At 39.6% G+C, this 23629-nt stretch overlaps 1 protein-coding gene and 1 long non-coding RNA gene across 3 annotated transcripts; one reads left to right on the forward strand and one right to left on the reverse strand.

Moving 5' to 3' along the window:
• The first annotated feature begins 4652 nt into the window (after positions 1 to 4652).
• Positions 4653 to 6842, forward strand: LOC114557982 (uncharacterized). 2 transcript variants are annotated; one of them, XR_003692879.1, is made up of 4 exons: positions 4653 to 4717; positions 4904 to 4978; positions 5094 to 5248; positions 6163 to 6842. It is a non-coding gene; the product is annotated as an uncharacterized LOC114557982 (long non-coding RNA). The 2 variants fall into 2 exon arrangements; XR_003692878.1 differs by having other exon boundaries at positions 5141 to 5248.
• A 6678-nt stretch (positions 6843 to 13520) lies between these two features.
• LOC114557656 (E3 ubiquitin/ISG15 ligase TRIM25-like) lies at positions 13521 to 15434 on the reverse strand. The gene has a single exon (XM_028581249.1). The coding sequence runs from the start codon at positions 15321 to 15323 to the stop codon at positions 13656 to 13658; it is 1668 nt and encodes a 555-aa protein (XP_028437050.1). The 5' UTR covers positions 15324 to 15434; the 3' UTR covers positions 13521 to 13655.
• Between the last annotated feature and the right edge of the window lie 8195 nt (positions 15435 to 23629).

The following is a 23629-nucleotide window of genomic DNA, read 5'->3' on the forward strand; positions in this document are numbered from 1 at the left end:
TATTAATTGCTGAAGTGCTGGACCAAACCACAGAACAGTAATCAAAGTGTAAAAAAAAATAAAGCCTGAAGCACTTGTTTAATGGTGTAAAGTGTTTTGCGCACCTTTTAATAACAGACAAAGTGTTGCCCATTTTAGTTACCAGTTTCTGAACATGTCTATCCCAACACAATCTGTTATCAATCATCACTCCCAAAAGTTTAACCTCTTCTCTTTGCTCCACAGAATTTTGCTCTATACGGAGTTCAAGTTTCGGTTTGGAACGTAAAGAAAAATGAGTTCCAACCACTAAACACATCGTTTTAGATACATTAAGAATTAATTTGTTACTCCTTATCCAGTCCACAACTGACTGTAGCTCTCTCTGTAGTTTTATATTTAAATCACCAATATCAGATCCTGCTAAATATATAGTGGAATCATCAGCAAACATTGTAATGCTTGCTTTATCTAAAACAGATGGAAGATCATTGGTAAAGATTGTGTAGAGGAGTGGCCCAAGACAACTTCCTTGAGGCACGGCAGGTTCTACCACCCTTACCTTTGAAAAACTTCCATTAAAATAAACTAGTTGTTTTCTGTCTGTCAAGTAACTTTCCATCCATAATAATGCAGTTCGTGAAAAACCGTAATTTTCCAATTTTGTTAACAGTAAGTTGTGGTCAATTATATCAAATGCTGCAGTAAAATCAAGCATTACAACACCTATTATTTTCCTCTCCTCCATATCCTTGAACCAGTCATCAACCATCTGAGTCAAGGCAGTGGCTGTTGCATGTTTTCCTCTATATGCATGCTGAAAATGTGTAATTAAATCATTATTTAAAAAATAAGACTGAATCTGTTCATAAACAATTCTTTCCATTATTTTACCGAGAATAGATAATAAACTTATTGGTCTACTGTTTGATCCAGAAAAAGCCATTTTCTTATTTTTGGGTATTGGCACAACTTTACATATTTTCCATGCTTGCAAACATATATTATCCATAAAAGACATATTAATTATATGAGCAACAATAGGAGCAATGATTTAAACTATTGGCTTAAGCAACTTATTTTCAAGATAGTCAATACCAGGTGGTTTGTTTTTACAATTCATCAGAAGTAATTCCACTCTAGAACCACTAACATTCTTGAATTTAAAGCTACATGTTTTACCTTCCATTATATTATTTATCAATGTATTTGATAAATCTCTTTTGTGTATCCGTGTAGTATTTTTAAGATTAATTATTTTAGTTATGAAATAATCGTTAAGATGATTCGCTATATCACTTGGTTTAGTAAGAAATTCACCTTCATTTTCTAAATAAACTGGAATTGATTTATTATTTCCTCTTAATATATTATTCAATGTATTCCATAATTGTTTACTATCATGTTCAGGTGTTGATGGAGAGAGTTCATTTCTCCGTGTTTCAAAATAGCTGAAGTAACAACGATAAATTGTGACACTGCTGTTTATATCTTTTGCTTAAAATGTTCCTGTTTCTGAGGAACTTTATTAACTCATAAGAGCTGCAGGTTGTAACAGGAAGTGATGAAAGGCAGCGCTGAACTCTCCGTTACCCTCCATAAAGGTATGAAGGTTAAATATTAAATATAAAGTGTTTAAAAATAACAGAGCAGGATCTTCAGTGACTCACCTGCACAGTCACGTTGGCTTTCTTGCGAATGCACTGTAAAGACAGACAGAGCACTTAAACACGATTACAAAATAAATAAATAAAAGATAAAATACGAGAATAAAAGTTACAGTGCAGTATAAGAAATTAACAATTATTTAAAGAAGGCAACATCAAATAGAAAGTTCTTCAGCATTGATTTAAAAGAAGTGAGAGTTTTCTGGGAGGTTGTTCCAGATGTGTGGAGCATTAAAACTGAACGTTGCTTCTCCATGTTTAGTTCTGACTCTGGAGACAGAAAGTTTACTTAAAATAAATGTATTTGTTAGGTTAAAATGTTAATTTCAAATAAAGTCAATGTAATTGTGTCTATTGTTACCTGTAAAAAATATGAATGTGTTGATAAATCCCAAAACATTTAATTTAACTGAATTACTTGTAACAACAAGTACTTACAATACTTGTTACATCCTGAAGACGGCAGTATAAAACACCAGCTACCATTTAAACCAAAACAGGAGAAGAAGACTGAGATGCTTCAGAATCATTGACATATATACAATGGACCAATAGACCCCGTTGCTCTGGACAGAGACCAGTGAAGGCTATTAGAAGCACTTTTCCGGTGATCTCTTGCTTTACTGAGCAGCCTCCAACTGACAGAGACAACGTAGATGTGACGTGATCAACCTGTTTGAAAGTGTGAAGTCTTCTGGTAGCTGTGCCGAGAGAAATCTCAATCATTCCCAATCTTACAGAGACGGAGAGTGTAGGTATATGTAAGGAGATAACATAGACACAGGCTAATTATTGCTAACTAACATGCTAGTTAACATTAGTAATTACACCTAAACAGCAGTCGAAACTGCCTGTGAGCTTCTCCTGTACTATACGGTAATTCCTCTACTGTGTGACAGTAAGTCTCGTGGTTATGACCCAATCGTTAGCCTATTGTTATAAAAGCGTCTGCTACGGAGCCATAACGTGAGCTACAAGGTAATGGAGCCTTTTATACATTGTCGTGTTTCTTTAGAAATAAACAACAGACAAATAGAGTCTTTAAACGCTTCAGATGTAAAGTTATTCGCAGTCAAGTGACGTAAAAAAAAAAAATGGCGGTCAGTGTAATGCTAACAAGAGGTGATCGCTTTGTAGCAACAAAATGGCGCCATCGGAGGTTCACGTTCTGAAGCGAAGCTTACCCCCTTGTGTATGACCCATGTCGGTTGGCTGTTTATCTAGCAGGGCGCCGCTTAGCTATAGCTAACGTGTGTAGTGTTTCTAAACTTGGATTTAGTGCTGGTGGCCCAATGTAATTAGCTCAGTTTAGCGGTTAGCTCCGGTCAGCTCGAGTGAGGGAGAGGGTGAACAAACAGACAAATGACGTTCGGGGTTGCATCCACAGTGGTGCGGCCACGGAGCTTTCGCGGTTTATTAGAACGGATATTCCTGCAGGCCACAACACCACAAGCAGCATGCTGCTACCAACGTTAGCCTTTGAGCCTGAAGTGAATGTTGTGGCTGTGTCATGCTCACTGCGCAATAAACTTTCTGCATTTAGCTAGCTAATACAGATAAACAATAGAAAAGGTGCCCATTTGTGGACCTGAGGTATGGTTAGCTGCAACACTGCATGTTACTCATGTTTAATTTCAAAGCAGTTGGGCAGGACTCATCCACTTATTTGTGGTGAATTTGAAAGTTTAATATTTAGTATAAATATAAAAAGTATAAAATATATACCCCCCCCCCCCAGCCAAATCATTAGTTATTTTTTCATTGTGTTTTAATCAGGTTGAGTGTGTGAAAGTCATGCTAAGGAATGATTTAAAAGCAAGCTTTGAGGACATTTTTGTCATATTGTAGCTCAGCAACACTATGTATCTACAGCTCGCGCTACCCTTCCCTCCCCCTACTGGTTGTCTCATTATAACTACAGCTCACGCTACCCTCCGCTCCCCCTACTGGTTGTCTCATAACTACAGCTCCACCTACTGGTTGTCTCATTATAACTACAGCTCGCGCTACCCTTCCCTCCCCCTACTGGTTGTCTCATTATAACTACAGCTCACGCTACCCTCCGCTCCCCCTACTGGTTGTCTCATAACTACAGCTCCACCTACTGGTTGTCTCATTAGAACTACAGCTCGCGCTACCCTCCGCTCCCCCTACTGGTTGTCTCATAACTACAGCTCCACCTACTGGTTGTCTCATTATAACTACAGCTCACGCTACCCTCCACTCCCCCTACTGGTTGTCTCATTATAACTACAGCTCACGCTACCCTCCACTCCCCCTACTGGTTGTCTCATTATAACTACAGCTCTACCTACTGGTTGTCTCATTATAACTACAGCTCTACCTACTGGTTGTCTCATTATAACTACAGCTCTACCTACTGGTTGTCTCATTATAACTACAGCTCCACCTACTGGTTGTCTCATTAGAACTACAGCTCGCGCTACCCTCCACTCCCCCTACTGGTTGTCTCATTAGAACTACAGCTCGCGCTACCCTCCACTCCCCCTACTGGTTGTCTCATTGGAACTACAGCTCGCGCTACCCTCCACTCCCCCTACTGGTTGTCTCATTGGAACTACAGCTCGCGCTACCCTCCACTCCCCCTACTGGTTGTCTCATTATAACTACATCTCGTATTGCCCTCCACTCCCCCTACTGGTTGTCTCATTATAACTACAGCTCGCGCTACCCTTCACTCCCCCTACTGGTTGTCTCATTATAACTACAGCTCGCGCTACCCTTCACCCCCCCTACTGGTTGTCTCATTAGAACTACAGCTCGCGCTACCCTTCACTCCCCCTACTGGTTGTCTCATTAGAACTACAGCTCGCGCTACCCTCCACTTCGGTGCCCCTACTGGTTGTCTCATTGGAACTACAGCTGCAGCTAAAAGTTGCATTGTGTTGCTTTAAGAACCATGTAAAATGTGCCCCAATAATTGATCTGTTAACATCTTCATACGTTTATTTGTCTCTTTTAGTAATCATTATGTTGCAAAATTTCAGATCCGAAAAATTGCTTCGATGATGATTTGTGTTCCTGTCTGGATAAGACCTACTCAAAAAAAGGTAACATCGTAACTAGCTACCTAGTTACTGCAAATCGGCTTTTGTATATTTTTAGGAACATCTATTAGATGACAGCTTCATTATCTTGTTCTGAATAGATTTTTTTATTTTAAGGTATAGAGCTCTCTTAAATGTAAGTAATGCATTTTAGTAGTTGATGGCTTCTGTTAATCTGTTGAATTTCAGATCCTGGCTGGGATAGCCTTTTGTCAACTCCCACCGTATTGATGTGTTATAGCTGGACTGCGAAGCTTTCATGTGGTACGTTATGGCAGAAAATAGAAAAAGTTTTTTATGAGGTATTACTAAAATAATGAATTTTGACTGTTTTAGTAGGTACCATTAATATAATTTGTGTTCGTGGACATGTTTTCAGATGGATGCAGACTTTGTCTTACTACTACTACTCCCCTTCTCTCAAAGTTCCTTACACAACTTGACCAACGCACTGAGCAGCTCATGAAAGTGTTGAAGAAAAAAGGTGGCTCTGCAGGGAGGAAAATCAGGATCATTATGGCCCCAATGACACAGGTATGTTTTGCTGTTGGTAGAAAATATTATGGAATTATAAGTTGATTTTGACTAGTGAATCTGACTGACTAGACAGTATCTGTGAATGCACCCTTAAGAGTAGGCTATGGAGTTGGGTTTTGATAGTTGCCTCTTATGCTTCTTTCAAATTATGTTTTATTTGCAGCTACCTCTGAATATAAACACAGATCAGTCAATGTAGCTGTGTTTAGGGATCAAATGTATTGATATTTGGAATGAGAAACAGAAGTTTGCTTCTCAACATACAGCACTGATCACTCAAACAATTGAGGCCGGTTTACCTATTAGTGAGTGTTGTGAAAAGCTAAGGGACAAAAACTTCAGTTTTCGTACGTGAAAGAGATTTAAAACCAACAAGATTCTTTACTGTTTTCTTCTTTCCCTTCCCTGTTAAATGTGGAAATGTGGTTTGTGTATGCATTATTGTATTAAACTTGTACATCTAGAGTTTTTTTTTAACATTAACAGTAAGGTGATCATTTTACTTCCAGTTAATTACTGAGGTTGTAGTGGGTGTTGGCGGTGTACAGTTTTAATGTATAACTGTTTTAGTATTATTATTGTCTACCTACATGAGAATATCAGGAACACAATGCAAACAAAAACTGAACATATCTAATTATAGTTAAAGAGAATCTATAGCAGAACTGTTGGATTGCATTAGATTGCCCTACCTAATAAAGTGCTTGGTCAGTGTTTATTAAATAATGTAAATGATAAAAATGATCTCTAGTTTATTACAATCACCAAGCATTACTTCATCTTATTATTTATACATATACTGTTTAAGGTGTGATACTAATAACACTATTATATACAGGAAATCTGAATTGCGTAGGTAAAACATTTTCTAATATAATTGTTTTTCTCCTTGCTCTTTCTCCTCTGTAAAGGAAGCCGATGGTACAGCTGTTGAGAGGAAGCTTGAGAAGTCACCTTTGGTATCTACAGCATTGATGTTAAGGGAGGTGATACCACCACTCCTCCAGCCGATGTTGGAATTGTGATTCAGGGTGTTGAAGTTTTGCACGACTTGGGAGACTTTGCCTCTGCACGTGCCCTCAGTTATCCTAACAGACTGAAAGCCTTCTTTGAAGTACTTCAAAAGTTCTTCCTTCAAATGGATGCTTGCAGACTCTCAACCAAGGTACAGCTGCTCAAGAACCAACTGTACGAATGAGACAATCACTGATTTGGATGCTGAATGTTCCATAGAACAGGAGAAATATTTTGGGCCGAAACTGAAAATGGAACAGAGAAACTACACTTGAGTAAAACAACCAATTTCTTTGCAAACTTTTGTAAAACTTACCATACATGAAAAGTGGTAGTTGAGTGTAGAGAAGTGATGTAGAATTGAGAGACCATGCTGTGCAAAAACACTAAGCTGCATCAAAATCAAACTGCAAGGAAGTTGAATCATCATACCATCTTTCATATACCCGGGCCGTAAAAGAAATGCTACTTTAACACAAAGTAGATGTTTAAGTGTTAACATCTAAAATAAAGTCTCCAGTGGCAAGGCTGTTACATGGAGAGACTATTTTTTTTAATGTATTGTTTATTAATCCGTAAAAAGTATGAGTTATTTATTAAAGTGTGAATTATTTGCTATCAATCAATCAACTAATATTTTCAGCTGTAATTCCATGTGTTACAAATATGTACATGCATTGAAATATTACTTTATTTTATACAATGTTACTGTAGTGATTCAGTAACATTTTGGTGCAATTCTATACACTGTTGGTGAATAAAGGAAATAAGAAAACTATGTTGGGTGTACCAAATTCATTTGTGTGGAACCTGTTGACAAACTTGAATTATGTCAAAGTAAATAGTAAAACTTATATTAGATGAAAACCTAATGTTTTCATTAACTGAACTTAAATGTATTATTTAATGACTACAAATGAGATATATGCTGAATTGACAAATGTAAAATTTGTAGCCTGTACATATATTATTTAGGTTACTATAACATAACTGACTTAATTTGGTTAAGCTTAAATATGTCTTGTTGATCAGAAGTAAAACATTTTAATTAGCTGAATTTACAATCATTGTATTAGTGTAACATAAGTTAGTTAAATTAAACAAACTTCATATTTTTGCTTTTAATTAACCAAATAAAAATACATTGAACCGGTTGCCTTAATAAATTTAATTAAAGTCAATGATTCATTTTTTTCAGTGCACAGTGGTGTACGTGATATTCAGTATATCCACTTAAATATGCCTAATGGCATGTAACAACATACTTTGCTTTATAATTTTGATATATTTATATATATCTGTGTTTTTGTATTCACATAGGCTAAATAAAGGGATTTTAGGTGTGAATTGCTGCATAAAAGTGTCAAAATTCAGGAAATGAAGTCTTTGATGGTGAAAATATCAACCGCACCCAAACATATAGGCTACATATACAGTACAGTATACCCACTAAAATACATTAGACTACACCACTGCACACACACACACACACACACACACACACACAGACAGACAGACGTGCCCTGCTATTCTTGTAAAGACACCACTGCACACACACAGACAGACAAACACACAGACAGACACACTGGCCATGCTTGTGTTATTCTGTAATAAACCGATTTTCAAGAAATAAATGTGCTGTTTTCGTTTTGTTAATATTCTCACTCTAAAAACTCCTGGGTTATTTATTCAACCCAGTTTCTGGGTTATTTGTGTTGGGTTAAAATTATGGGTTATTTTTTCAGAGAGTAACCATTTTCTGAGTTATAGGGCTAATATTTTGACCCAATGCCAGGGTTGTTTGGGTTGCTGGGTTATTTTTCAAAGAGTAACCCATGTTCTTGGTTATAGGGTTGTCTCTCTATCTATCTATTGTAGAAAAAAAAGCGACGATTCTTCTTTTAAGAACCACCGGTCACTTCTCAAAGTTTCCCCTTTAATTATTGTGTTCGTTGTTCATTGCATTCTCTCCCTAACCACCAACAAAGTCTTTCTGGGTCTGACACCGGACCTTCCTTTTCCCTATTCTTTTATTCATCTTCAGGTTCCTCCTCCCGCCATTGCGTCTGGGCCGCCAATTGGTTGGATATCACTCAGACTCTCTGTCTCCGAGAAGATAGAGAAGTTGCGCTGCTAGCCTTGGGATCACTCTCATTCTCTTCTTCTCTCATGGCCTAAAGATTGTCTGTTCCTTTAAGAGATTTCATTAGGTGCCTTCTGTTCCATTTTTTTATTAAACAAATCAGGCGCACTTTAGCTCCACTAAATTTGAACCCGTCTTATCTTACACATGGCAGACAGGAGGAGACAGCGAGGCCATCCCAGGCTGCAGGACATTCTTATTCTAAACCCAATATATTTCTACACTATCTATCTATCTATCTATCTATCTATCTATCTATCTATCTATCTATCTATCTATCTATCTATCTATTTATATATCTCTCTATCTATCTATCTATCTATCTATCTACCTACAGTACAGGCCAAAAGTTTGGAAACACCTTCTCATTCAATGCATTTCCTTTTTATTTTCATGACTATTTACATCGTAGATTCTCACTGAAGGCATCAAAACTATGAATGAACACATATGGAATTATGTAGTTAACAAAAAAGTGTGAAATAACTGAAAACATGTCTTATATTTTAGATTCTTCAAAGTAGTCACCCTTTGCTCTGATTACTGCTTTGCACACTCTTTGCATTCTCTTGATGAGCTTCAAGAGGTAGTCACCTGAAATGGTTTTCCAACAGTATTGAAGGAATTCCCAGAGATGCGTAGCACTTGTTGGCCCTTTTGCCTTCACTCTGCGGTCCAGCTCACCCCAAACCATCTCAATTGGGTTCAGGTCCGGTGACTGTGGAGGCCAGGTCATCTGGCGCAGCACTCCATCGCTCTCCTTCTTGGTCAAATAGCCCTTACACAGCCTGGAGGTGTGTTTGGGGTCATTGTACTGTTAAAAAATAAATGATGGTCCAACTAAACGCAAACCGGATGGGATGGCATGTCGCTGCAGGATGCTGTGGTAGCCATGCTGGTTCAGTATGCCTTCAATTTTGAATAAATCCCCAGCAGTGTCACAAGCAAAGCACCCCAACACCATCACACCTCCTCCTCCATGCTTCACGGTGGGAACCAGGCATGTAGACCAAAGCACAGATTTCCACTGGTCTATTGTCCATTACTTGTGTTTCTAGGCCTAAACAAATCTCTTCTGCTTGTTGCCTCTCCTTAGCAGTGGTTTCCTAGCAGCTACTTGACCATGAAGGCCTGATTGTTGTTCTAGAGATGTGTCTGCTGCTTGAACTCTGTGTGGCATTCATCTGGTCTCTAATCTAAGCTGCTGTTAACTTGCGATTTCTGAGGCTGGTGACTCGGATGAACTTCTCCTCAGCAGCAGAGGTGACTCTTGGTCTTCCTTTCCTGGGGCGGTCCTCATGTGAGCCAGTTTCGTTGTAGCACTTGATGGTTTTTGCGACTGCACTTGGGGACACATTCAAAGTTTTTGCAATTTTCCGGACTGACTGACCTTCATTTGTTAAAGTAATGATAGCCACTCGTTTGTCTTTACTTAGCTGATTGGTTCTTGCCATAATATGAATTCTAGTTGTACAATAGGGCTGTCGGCTGTGTATCAATCTGACTTCTGCACAACACAACTGATGGTCCCAACCCCATTAATAAGGGAACAAATTCCACTAATTAACCCTGACAAAGCCCACCTGTGAAGTGAAAACCATTTCAGGTGACTACCTCATGAAGCTCATTGAGAGAACACCATGGGTTTGCAGCGCTATCAAAAAAGCAAAGGGTGGCTACTTTGAGGAATCTAAAATATAAAAAATATTTCACACTTTTTGTTAAGTACATAATTCCATATGTGTTCATTCATAGTTTTGATGCCTTCAGTGAGAATCTACAATGTAAATAATCATGAAAATAAAGAAAACGCATTGAATGAGAAGGTGTGTCCAAACCTTTAGCCTGTACTGTGTGTACATATATATATATATATATATATATATATATATACTTTTTTTCTTAATATATGACTTTTTTTTTAAATATTACGAAAATTACTAAAATATTACAGGTTTCTTAAAATATAAAAAAAAAAAATTCCAAAATTTTGACTGCGCAGACTGATGCACGTTTCTCTTAACGTGCTGCTCTATTATTTAACAATTTATTAAAGCTTTTATTTATTATTGAGAGGGTCTCTTTAAACTGAAACATTGCAAATGTTTCTTGTGTACGCTGCTGGGTCTGAGTACCAAAGTTTTTTCCCTTATGTTTAACATGTTTGACTTTAACTAATCTGAATCTAAATTATAGAAGTGATTCAGCTGAAACAGAAAGTGTGTTGGAGCTTTAAGGCTTTTCTAAAGAGTCTACACAATAAAAGTCTTTATTTTTATAAATTGTAACTTTTTTATTGTTTTAGTTTTGCTGTGTTCCCTTCTTTCAAGGTCCAGTATCTGTCATGTGCACAACACACCCTGTCAACAATGACAGAAATAGTTTAGTAATAGTAATGTGTATGATAAGTGTGTGCAAAGTACTGACAGAGTACTTCATGTCCCAGGGGCGGAGCCAGATGTTGTAAACGTTGGGCTCAGCTTTAAGATTTGTATCCCTTTTACCAGAGATATTTGCACTACATTTCAAGACATTTCAGATAATAGAATGACTAAACATTGGTACATCATTTGGCAAAAACATGATAGTTGCCATGGAAATATCTAATTGTTCTTCAATTGTCTTTTTCATTCTGAAACCAAAACACTATGGATTAAACACTATTGAAACACTCTCACTTTCGTATACACTATTAAAATTATTTTAACATACACTAATTAAACGCTCTGACATACACTATTGAAACGCTTTAATATACACTATTGTAATGCTCTAAGACACATTACTTAAATGCTCTAATATACACTATTGTAATGCTCCAACACACACTACTTGAATGCTGCGAACAAGTGATAGAAAACTCTGCTCAGTTCTATTGAAGTTAGCCATGGTGTTCCACAAGGCTCAGTGCTGGGACCAATTCTATTCTCCTTATATATGCTTCCTCTTGGTAATATTATCAGGAAACACTCAATTAACTATCACTGCTATGCGGACGACACCCAATTATACTTATCAATCAAACCAGACGAAACCAGTCAGTTAGCTAAACTTCAAGATGTTAAACTCTAACAAAACTGAAGTTATTGTGCTGGGCCCTAAACACCTCCGAACTTCATTATCTAAAGATATAGCTACTCTGGATGGTATTGTCCTGGCCTCCAGCACTACTGTCAGAAATCTAGGAGTAATTTTTGATCAGGATATATCCTTTAACGCCAATCTAAAACAAACCTCAAGAACAGCCTTTTTTCATCTTCGTAACATTGGAAAAATTAGGAATATCCTTTCTCAAAATGATGCTGAAAAACTAGTCCATGCGTTCGTAACTTCCAGGCTGGACTATTGTAATTCCCTACTGTCAGGTTGCTCAAATAAGTCCCTTAATACTCTCCAGCTGATCCAGAATGCTGCAGCGCGTGTTCTGACAAGAACTAAGAAAAGAGCTCATACATCTCTTGTATTAGCTTCTCTGCATTGGCTTCGTGTAAAATTCAGGATTGACTTTAAAATCCTTCTCCTGACCTACAAAGCCCTAAATGGTCAAGCACCATCCTATCTAGAACAGTTCTTAGTACCTTATTGTCCCACTAGAGCACTGCGCTCCCAGAATGCAGAGCTACTTGTGGTTCCTAGAGTCTCTAAAAGTAGAATGGGAGCCAGAGGCTTCAGTTACCAGGCTCTTTTCCTTTGGAACCAGCTCCCAGTCTGGTTTCGGGGGGCAGACACCAGCACCTCATTTAAGAGTAAACTGAAAACTTAACTTAAGGAGTGAGGAGTTGCAGCGTCCGCCTAACCCGGCCCACCTGCTTCTTGTCGTAGTCATCAGATTTATTTATCAACTAATCAATAATATAGTGAGAGTAGAGGGAACTGAACTAGATGAACTACAACGACTACCTTCGAAGTCACTGTTCCATTATCTTTATTATGACTATTATTTGCCACTGTTCATCACACCCCCAACCGGCCCCGTCAGACACCGCCTAACAAGAGTCTGGGTCTGCCGAGGTTTCTTCCTGGAATGGAGTTTTTCCTCGCCACTGTCGCAATAGCCACTGCTAATGCTTGCTCTTGAGGGAATTACTGTAATTGTTGGGGCTTTGGAAATTGTAGAGTGTGGTCTAGACCTACTCTCTGTAAAGTGTCTCGAGATAACTCTGTTCTGATTTGATACTATAAATAAAATTGAATTGAAATTGTATTGAATTTCTCTGTGACGGAGCAGTTTTAGTGAGGAAAGGTGAAAGGACAAGAGACGCCTCAGTTATACTATCATATCAGTTTCACATTTTCTCCGTCAGCTTTGTATGAAACCCTGGAATGAAGACAGGAAGAAAATACTTTGTTCATGTTAGTTTATTCATCACGTAAAGCTTCAGTTTGTTCGCACATCCCATCAGTAAAGTCTGTTCAAAGACTTGTGTTCAATGATTTCATGAACACATTCACTTCATCCACACAGAACCAGAATCTCAGCTATGTAAAAGAGAAGAATGACTTATTGATTATGATTATGATAACATTTGGTCCGCCAAACAAATAAATGTAAATCTAGATTTCTTTACAAATGTCCAGAAAGAGAACAAAGTGTGTAGGATAAAGGAGGTCTGGTGCTTTCTCTCTTCAGAGCCATGCGGTGGAAGAGAAACTAAATACACTTTTAGTTTGATTTGATTTCTGTGTCACAACAAACATTTGGCCCGTCCCACATGGGATTACAAGACACCGCTATTTAACAGACATCTTCCTGTCCCGCAGATACATAACTTGGAGAAATACATGAATAACAAACAACAACTCATATCTACAGATCATCTCGGTAAAGATCTTTTGTAACATATTTTCGTGTTTCAACAATCAAAGGTAAAATAACAGATCTCTACTGAGCACATTGAGAGCTTCTGGGTCTCCCTGAAAGTTTTTGTCAACAAACAAAAAACATCTAATCACTTATAAAACGTCAATACAAGCAAGAAAAAGTCAAACTAATTTACAAAAACGCTGATAAAAGCAAATAAATGTCGGAAAAAGGGACAAAAAAATGTTGATAGAAGCAAAACAAATAAGAAAAAGCAACAAAAACATGTAAACACATGAAAAACGTCAAAAACACTGACAAGAAAAACGTCGACAAAATAGAATGTCACACCAATCAGCTCTCAGCAACAAACATGGAAACTAAATAAGTCAAAGAGTTAAAACATAAATTTGAAAGTTAAAATTTAACCCTTAAATTACTTCTGTCTATTTCAGTTTACACAACTCAGCAGTGCCTCCAGAAGACCAATAAACCCTTAGTCCAGCATAGAGGGGCTGAGTGAATGTGGTCTGGACTCTGTGGAGGAGAGTCATGGTTTCAGAGACTCTGTAGAAGGACAGAATACCTGCACTGTGATCCAGGTACACTCCTACTCTGGAGGACCCAGGACCTGAGACGGGAGTTTGGACTTTGTTGTAAGAAAATGTATATTTGTTGTCAATACAATCTAACGCCCAAGATTTGTCATTTCGTCCAAATCCACATTCATCTGACCCACCTGTTCTGATGATATTCTTGTATGCGACTGCTACAGAAACTCCTTCTCTCCTCTTCACCTCCCAGTAACAACATCCAGTCAGACTCTCTCTACTCAGGACCTGAGACTTGTTAGTGAATCTGTCTGGGTGACTAGAATAAGACTGTTGTTGTCTCATTAATGTTGCTTTCCTGTTCCCCTCAGATAATAACAGATGTGTGTATGCTGTGTTTGGATCCAGTGTGATTTCACGTGAATATTTTAAGAATCCAGCTCTGGTCTTGGGCTCTGATTGTGGCAGTAAAACATCCACTTCAGTCCCTGTCAGTGAGACGTTTGTCCTCTTCTCTCTCAGGACGTCCTGTAGTTTATCTCTGACTTCTGACACGGCTGCTGTCACGTCCTCAAAGCAGCTCAGAGGACGGATATGGATGCTGGATGCTGATTGGCTGCGTGGTGACAGTGAGGGGTAGTTGTGTAGAAACTGGTTGTGATCCTCTGTGTGTGAGAGCTTCTTCAGCTCAGCGTCTTTCCTCTTCAGGTCAGTGATCTCCTGCTCCAGCTTCTCCTGAAGCTCTCTGACTCGACTCTCTTCTCTTTTCTGCTGGGATCTGACCTGCTGCTTCACATCAGAGCTTCTTTTCTCCAGGAGACGGATCAGCTCAGTGAAGATCTTCTCGCTGTCCTTCACTGCTTTATAAGCAGCGCGATGGATGGCCTCCGCCTGCTGTTGAAGCAGCTTCACATCTTTCTCTCTGTCCTGGATTCTCTGCTGGATGTTTAATCGACTCCCCTTGAGCTTTTTCTGCCTCTCAGTCTTTTCTGCTGCAACTGACACTATGTCGTGGCCTTTATGTTCCTCCACAGAGCAGAGATAACAGATAAGCTGCTGATGAGTACGACAGAACATCTTCATCACCTCATCATGACGAGAGCAGACGTTCTCCTGGAGCTTCTTGGACGGCTCCACCAGCTTGTGTTTCTTGAATGTCTCTGATTCATAATGAGGCTGAAGGTGTTTCTCACAGAAAGAAGCCAGACATTGATGACAGAACTTGTGTGCTTTGAGTTTTCTCCCAGTGCAGACATCACAGGCCACATCTTCAGCTCCAGCAGAGCAGTGATCAGCAGGAGCAGCTTGGAGTCCAGTCTTCTTCAGCTCCTCCACTAAATCTGATAACATGGTGCTTTTCAGCAGGACAGGCCTCTGTGTGAACGTCTTCCTGCACTCAGGGCAGCTGTAGCTGTCCTTACGATCCTCTACATCCCAGTGGCTTTTAATACAGTTCATGCAGTAGTTGTGTCCACAGGGAATAGTCACCGGATCCTTCAGTAGATCCAGACAGATGGAACAAGAGAAGGTTTCCCGGTCCAGCTTAATTCTTTTCTGCGCCATTTCACCTCTCGGTCAGTAACAACGACTGTCTGAGTCTCACTTCCTGAGAAGTGAAACTAGTCTGAGCTCTGATCTAAACACAGCAGTGATACGCTGTTGTACCTCCCCCAGCATGTTGGGTACACCCCTCTGCAAACTGTAGCTCTGGAGGGGAGGGAACAAGGAAATATGAGCACAGGTGGAGCTTGCTGTGTTTGAGAGCAGAAAGAGGATGGGGAGGGATTATCAAGCTTTGTTCATTCCTGGAAGAGGAGTGCTTGGGTGTGTTGCAATGCCCATACTACCATTAGTATGACAGGGAAAGATTTAGTTTGTCCCAATACATAGCATGTCAAAAGCACTATGCCAAATCTATGTTCTAATGCTTCCGGTCGGGTTTTGCGGTATGTAAGCCAGCGTGCTTTTCTGACCCACAATCCTCTGTGCAGCATGTCTGAACAAGAGGCTCAAAGTTCAAGTTGTAATGTTATCACAGAGTTTTATGTCCCGACTGTCTGTAGACTGTACTGCAGACAACAGTAAGTACTTTGTAAGAGCAGCTGCAGTTTGTACTAGAGTACGCGATAAGGAACGCAGTGTTACATGCCAGACAAAGTGCCTGTCTGCAAGTGGCTCTCTCTCTTGTTGTTCTTTCCCTTGCTCACTGTTTTCTCTCCAGGTGATTGAGATGATTGCTTTCCACCTGTGTGTTGGAGTTGACCAATCAGCATTCAAGGTGGCAGTCAATAAAAGGACTTCTGAGACACAGGAGCTCTCTTGCTCTTCTCTGCTGGCTGGTTGCCAGTCTTCCTGTTATTTAAGCTGTGGCTGCTTGTTTAAACTGTAGAGTTGGGTGAGGTTGAGGGCCTTAGGTAAGTTGGGATACCCTGTACATTTTTGCACGTAGTTGATCATTGTATAGATACACCAGGCTTAGTGGTTGTCTTAGTAGATTTTCTATTGGGTTGAGATCTGGTGACTGTGGGGGCCATTTTAGTACAGTGAACTCATTGTCATGTTCAAGAAACCAATTTGAAATGATTTGAGCTTTGTGACATGGTGCATTATCCTGCTGGAAGTAGCCATCAGAGGATGGCACATGGCAAACTGTAGCTCTGGAGGGGAGGGAACAAGGAAATATGAGCACCGAGTGGAGCTGGCTGTGTTTGAGAGCAGAAAGAGGATGGGGGGTTATCAAGTTTTGTTCATTCCTGGAAGAGGAGCACTTTGAGAGAGATACTGGATGTGTTGCTATGCCCTTACTACCATTAGTATGAGAGGGAAAGATTTTGGCGGACTCAAATTCACACCTTAGAGCAGTAGTAAAAGGTTCCTTTATTGTTCAACGAACAAACAGGCAGAGGTGCAAAATCAAAAATCGTAGTCAGGATATATAGGTTTTCTCTGTTTCCTCATTTTGGAGTTTGTCATTTGTGGTAATGTCTCATGTATGTCTGTTGGTGTTATTAATCCCATGTATGTTTGGATGTTTTTGGATGCATGTGTATGTCCTCATTTGGATGTATGTGTAGGTCATTCACTGTTTGGATGTATGTGTACGTCATTTTTAAACGAGCTACCCAGGGATGTACAAAGAATTTAAGCCTTTGGCTGACAATAAAGTTGTAGCATGGCGTTTCTCAATACCAAGAATGTAAAGTACGGACTTGTGTTCTTGGGGAGAACGTTCTTGCTGGTTGTTCTTGGAAGAATAAACTTGCAAGTTCACAAGCACAGAAAACGCTGTTAACAGTTTGAGACGATGCCTTCTTCCTGTTATTGCTCAACACTCCCAGCACAGAGGCTACCTGCAGGGCTCCAAAATACCAGCTAGATATAAAAACAGCAACAATATAACCACTTTGTATTAAAATAATCTCCGGACAAGAAAACCTCATAATGCGACAACTATTGCAATAATATTGAAAAATAAAACTAATTGAGCTTTAATTTTATTGTTTATGGTTTAGCTCAAACACCCTTTACTTATTCAAAAGAGTGGAACGCGATCCCTACTATTATTAGTGTATAAATTAAAAAAACAATAGGCATATGCACTGGTGTCTTATGTGTTCATATTAGTATTATGTGGAATTATCATTTCTATATTATTGTAGTGCACTGTATATGCCCAGGGAGATGGAAATTAGAAATTCAAATTATAAAGGTTTGTGTCTCCCCTTTAGTCTACATCACAACACTTTATGTACAACTGTTCATTTATCATACAAACTGAAACTTAACTTCTAATGAATCAGAAAACAAATACACCAAAAATATGAACTAAATACAAAATATAATTTGTGTGTGTTTGACACCAAAAAGACAATTAACACAGGTTCCCGTTAATCTCATGATGGACATGTGTTGTGATATTTAAACAAACGATCCGTCAACGGCGAAATAAAAGCTTATTTACTTATTCTTGTTTACGGGACCGGTCTAAAAGACCTCCGGGGTCCTACAGTGGGGTCTCAGAGTGTGACTGTCGGAGCCCCGAGCTAGTGGCCCCGGCAGGCGCAAGCTGGCGGCCTCGTCAATTTATGGAGCTCCGAAAACTTTGGAGCAAATTGTCAATTCGGCAAAGATTTTCGCAAGACTGCCTATACTCGAAATCTAAACCGTTCATTTCTGGCCTAAAATGTTGTCAGAAGTGAATTTATTGATGAATAAGATGGCGAAAATTGTTAAAATTGTCCCGTTTTTGGGGTGTCTATGTACTGGAAATCCAACCATCATTGAATGCCGAAATGAATGTTGGGATACAGGTGCTGCGAAGTTCATACAAGTTACCAACCAATGTATCCTTGGTAAATGGGCGTGTCAAGAATACATCTGGGAATTTTAACTGTTCTTGGCGAAATGGGAACTTGTATATTGGGACAGTACTTTGGCAACACGAGATGATGTTTTTTAACTTGTATGAACTTCGCAGCACCTGTATCCCAACATTCATTTCGGCATTCAATCATGGTTGGATTTCCAGTACATAGACAGCCCAAAAATGGGACAATTTCACAAGAACACAAGTCAATAGAAGAACACAGATTGGGAAACGAGTAGACAAAGACGGGAAGACAAGTGACCAGGAATGTATACAAACAGTGCATTTCAAAACAAAACAGGAAGTCCAGAAAACAAACAACATAAAATAAGAGCGGAGCGGGGCTGAACATGACAAACTTATTACCAGTTTTACATTTACAACATTTTTGGACTTCATGTTCAATAAACCTAATTTAAAGGAAATTATACCTAATTCTTGAGCAGAAATTATGAGTTATTTAGACTCATATTAAAAGAATAATTACAGAAGGGTATATGTCAACGTTCAGTCTGGTTTTGAAACTTTTAAATTTTTTTTTTAAATGCAATTAGTTTTTATAAAAGACTCCAAAGTACATGAAAGTAGAGATCCGAAACTACATCACAACAAAAATACAGTAAAATAAAACTGTGTGGTAGGCTTTAGGACATTTTGGCTAAATGGCTAAAGCTGTTGAAGCAGCTTCACATCTTTCTCTCTGTCCTAGATTCTCTGCTGGATGTTTTGTCGACTCCCCTTGAGCTTTTTCTGCCTCTCAGTCCTTTCTGCTGCAGCTGAGACTATGTCGTGGCCTTTATGTTCATCCACAGAGCAGAGATAAGAGATAAGCTGCTGATCAGTACAGCCTTTGTTTCCTCATTTTTTTTAAAACCTCCTCTACATCAGAAAACATGACATTTCTAGTTGTAAAATACTTCTTGGCTCCTCATGTTTTGTTGATGTGTCCATATGTCTCTGACTCTTACTCAAGGTCTCTTAAATTTTCCTTTTACTGGTTTAAAATCAACTGAAAGTTATCAAACTAAACTGTCATAAAACTCTTAAATTGCTGTATAATAATCTCACAATCCTAGAATGTGTGTAAAAGGTGTCAGATAAGTACTCTGAACAAAGGTGCATACAACATAGTCTCACGGCAGTTTGGGAAATGGTCATGTTATTTAATCTATTGAGTCGTATACACAGACACGTTTATCTTGTTTTATTCGCGGTGGCCAGCACGTTATTTGATCTAATGTATTTCAACGGGAAGCATCTTTCGTGATCACAGCACGACTTCGACAGCGAGTAGCATGAAATGCCGAAAATCTGTGTATGGAAGTTGGTTGGGGTGGTAGAGGGGTCAAACAACACAGGACTTTCACGCAGGAGACCACAAGCCTGACGCAAGTGTCTTTGATATTTTAAGAGCGTCCAGCACCCACGTCGTTTAAAAGCAAATGCACCTGCGCCCAATCACCCATCTGTGGCCCATGGGCGTGCTGGTCTTACAGGGAGGTGTGTTCAGGGGCATTCTGGGTGTGCTGGTCTTACAGGGAGGTGTGTTCAGGGGCATTCTGGGCGTGCTGGTCTTACAGGGAGGTGTGTTCAGGGGCATTCTGGGTGTGCTGGTCTTACAGGGAGGTGTGTTCAGGTGCATTCTGGGCGTGCTGGTCTTACAGGGAGGTGTGTTCAGGTGCATTCTGGGAGTATTACTATCTTGAGGCAGCGGGAAGTGATCGCACCATTGACCAACAAAAACCTGGTCTAAAGTCAATAACGCAGCATTTCATTGTTATTTTAACAGAGCATTAGTAAAATGCTGCTAGGCTCGTGCACAGCACGCACACACTATGCTTGTTACACACACAGGGACACACAGCAGCACACACACACACATGCAGAAGATTACAAATAAAAATATTACGGTGCAAATCCTCCATCATAACAGCAATGCTCCAAGGTCCAAACACGCCTGGCTTTTAAAGGGAATGGGAGATGATCTCTGATTGGTTGATTGCATGTTACGCCCAAAACACACCTGATTAATGAAGACACGAAGTACAACCCTTTAGGACCATGCGCCATTAAACTAGCAAAAGTCGATTCGTACACGCCCTAAACGCACCTGCGCCATGTGCTTCAGGCCGTGTGCTCAGATCGTTAAAATAGGGCCCTTCTTTTGATTGGTCAACAAAGCTGTCAGTCAAAGTCTTGGTCATTTGCCCTTATCAAAGATGGCTGCTGGCTAATGAAAAATAGATTGCTGTTTAGTAGAAAACAAAGAAAATAGCCATTAAATCGTGGATTTATCCCTCTGCAGGAACCAGCGCCGACCTAATAACGTTAAACAAAAACCTTAGCTTGATCCAGACTCTCCAGTGAGCAAATTTGTTGCTTTTTGTTGTCTTATCAAACCTTTAGCCCAAAGTGCATTAAAATGTTTTACTATAAACAACAACTTCTTGTTGATCTGTCTCTGTATCAGGCTTTTCTATACCGGTTGTAACTTTTACTGTTTTTTTCAGTAGTTTAGTTTTAATGTTTTGATTTTGTCTTTTTTTTTTTTTTTTTTTTTTTTAATTTTTTTCTGTAAATCACATTTTTGCTTTTCCCCCCAAACTCCTTTTAGATGTGACTTGATTGTAACAAAACAAAAAAAAGTAAACTTAACTCTGTTAAGTATGATAACATGATACGTTATTTATATTATTGCCATTGTTGTGTTTGAAAGCATTATCATAGGATGCTTTTACCTACGGCTGTGATTCTCACTCGCGGTTGGCCAGTAAAAGATGATCTGGGATCATGAAAAGTTGTGTCGTCTTTGTTCTGTAAATCTGATATCTGTAAAGTGCAGTCTCCCTACTTGTCTCCCAGATATCTGTAACAAGGGTCGTTGTTTGATTCGCTGTTGTACACAGACAGAATCGATCCCTGACAGAGTTTATGGTTCGGGGCCCCCTTCTGGAGCCAGGCCCAGATGCAGGGCTAGTCAGCGAGCGCCTGGTGGCCAGGTTTGCCACGGACCCCGGCTGGGCACAGCCTGGAGAAGCAAGGTGGTTCCTCCTTCTCCATCCCATGGGCACGCCACCTGTAGGAGGAACCGCTGGGGTCGCCTCTATACCTGAAGGTTGTGTTGGGGGAAAACTCAGACTGTTTGTGCATTTGCACAAACAACCTTCTTGGAGACCTTGACTGGAGTCCTGTATGGGGCTCCAGTGGGGGACTCCATAGTTCTGCTGGGGGACTTCAACGCGCACGTGGGCAATGACGGAGACACATGGAGAGACTTGACTGGGAGGAACTGACTACACATGCTATCCTTTTATCCCCCTTCCTACTCTCTTAATCAATTCAATCTCCTCTCCTTTCTTCCCTCACGAAAGTAAGGGAGTAGAGGGAGGCAGGGCCTACAGCCCGATCCGGCAGGGAGTTCTAGCCCGACCAGGCCCCTCTCCTTAGCCCTGTCTCCCTCATTCTACCATTTCTCTCATTCTGCTCTCTCTAGTGTTGACCCTGTTACATCTGACCTTAACCATTTGTTTTTCTTGCCTAAACATAACTACCATATTTCCTCAAATAAAAACCGGGAGTCAATTAAAAGCCGGGCCTCTGATAGTGGCCGGGGGCGTGGTCAACACGGACAAATAAAGGCCGGCCTCAAATTAAGGCCGGGGAAAAAATAGTGTGGATAATCTCCTAAATGCCTTACATATTATATTAAGTCAAAATAAAATTCAAGTTCATTGTACATTTCTACCAATTTAATTGAACAGATTCAACAATATATTCATGCTTTTTTCTGGATTATTGTCCAATGTGGCTGTATGTGTAACTCAGCCAAGTGTAGTGTGCAGTAACGTACAGGTGCCAGCAGATGGCAGTAGCTACATTGGATGTAACACGGGGCTCATTTAGTGCTAGCAGAGAAAGACTCTGGTGCTAGTGACAGACTTTTCAACAACAAAACGAAAAGAGTTTTAAAGTATGCGGAGGAAAACTCAGGTGAAAAAGCTGCGGGACGTTTTGACATTGAGCCCAGTAGAATCGGATACCGGAAGAAACCGAAGGATGAGCCGACAAGATTAGCCGACAAGAGCAGAGCACGGCTAGCTAGCTGGAGGTGGGAGGAAACACGTTAACCTGGAGCTAGAAACAAAGCTACCGGTAGCTAGCTACCGTCTGTAACGTTACTCAGATACTGGTGTAACTACTGTATGTTCTTATTGTAATCTACCAATAATACTGTAGTAAGGCAAGGCAGCTTTATTTGTGTAGCACATTTCAGCAACAATTCAAAGTGCTTTACATAAAACATTAAAGAGCAGTTAGAAAACAATTAAAAAACAATAATAAACAAATTAAAAACATTAAAAGACAAGAATAAAATTGATAGTGCAGTATAAGAATAAAAGTTACAGTGCAGTATAAGAAATTAAAGTTAATAAAATAGATTATTTAAAGAAAAGCAACATCAAAAAGATAGGTCTTTAGCTTAGATTTAAAAGAACTGAGAGTTGCAGCGGACCTACAGGTTTCTGGGAGTTTGTTCCAAATATATGGAGCATAAAAACTGAACGCTGCTTCCCCCTGTTTAGTTCTGACCCTGGGGACAAGTAGACCTGTCCCAGACGACCTGAGAGGTCTGGGTGGGTCATAATGTATCGGATCAGAAATGTATTTTGGCCCTAAACCGTTTAGTGATTTATAAACCATTAACCATTAAATAAATTCTTTGAGGCACTGGAAGCCAGTGTAGAGACTTCAGTACTGGAGAGATGTGATCCACTTTCTTGGTTTTAGTGAGGACTCGAGCAGCAGCGTTCTGAATCAGCTGCAGCTGTCTGATTGATTTTTTTTTAGGGAGACCTGTAAAGACACCGTTACAGTAGTCAAGTCTACTGAAGATAAAAGCATGGACAAGTTTTTCCAAATCCTGCTGAGACATAAGCCCTTTAACCCTTGATATATATTTTTAAGTTGATAATAGGCTGATTTTGTAATTGTCTTAATGTGGCTTTTAAAATTTAGGTCTGAGTCCATGACTACACCAAGATTTCTGGCTTTGTCTGTTGTTTTTAACATTGTCGTTTGAAGCTGAGCGCTGACCTTTAATCGTTCCTCTTTTGCTCCAAAAACAACCACCTCCGTTTTTTCTTCATTTAATTTAAGAAAGTTCTGGCACATCCAATCATTAATATTTTCAATGCACATATTTAATTGTTGTATTGGGCTATAGTTCCCTGGCGATAAGGTTATGTAAATTTGTGTGTCATCTGCATAACTATAGTAACTTATTTTGTTGTTTTCCATAATCTGAGCCAGTGGAAGCATGTAGATGTTGAACAGAAGAGGCCCCAGAACTGAGCCTTGGGGAACTCCCCACATCATATTTGTATGCTCAGATGTATAATTACCTATAGACACAAAGTAGTCCCTATTCTTTAAATAGGATTCAAACCACTTTAGTACTGAGCCAGCAAGACCAACCCAGTTTTCCAATCGGTCAAGCAATATG

The sequence above is a fragment of the Perca flavescens genome, chromosome 6 (genome assembly GCF_004354835.1).
Source record: "Perca flavescens isolate YP-PL-M2 chromosome 6, PFLA_1.0, whole genome shotgun sequence".
Lineage (NCBI taxonomy): Eukaryota > Metazoa > Chordata > Actinopteri > Perciformes > Percidae > Perca > Perca flavescens.

What these genes read in the sequence shown, in the direction of transcription:
- LOC114557656 (XM_028581249.1), bottom strand. Translation starts at nt 15,323, where the DNA reads ATGGCGCAGAAAAGAATTAAGCTGGACCGGGAAACCTTCTCTTGTTCC.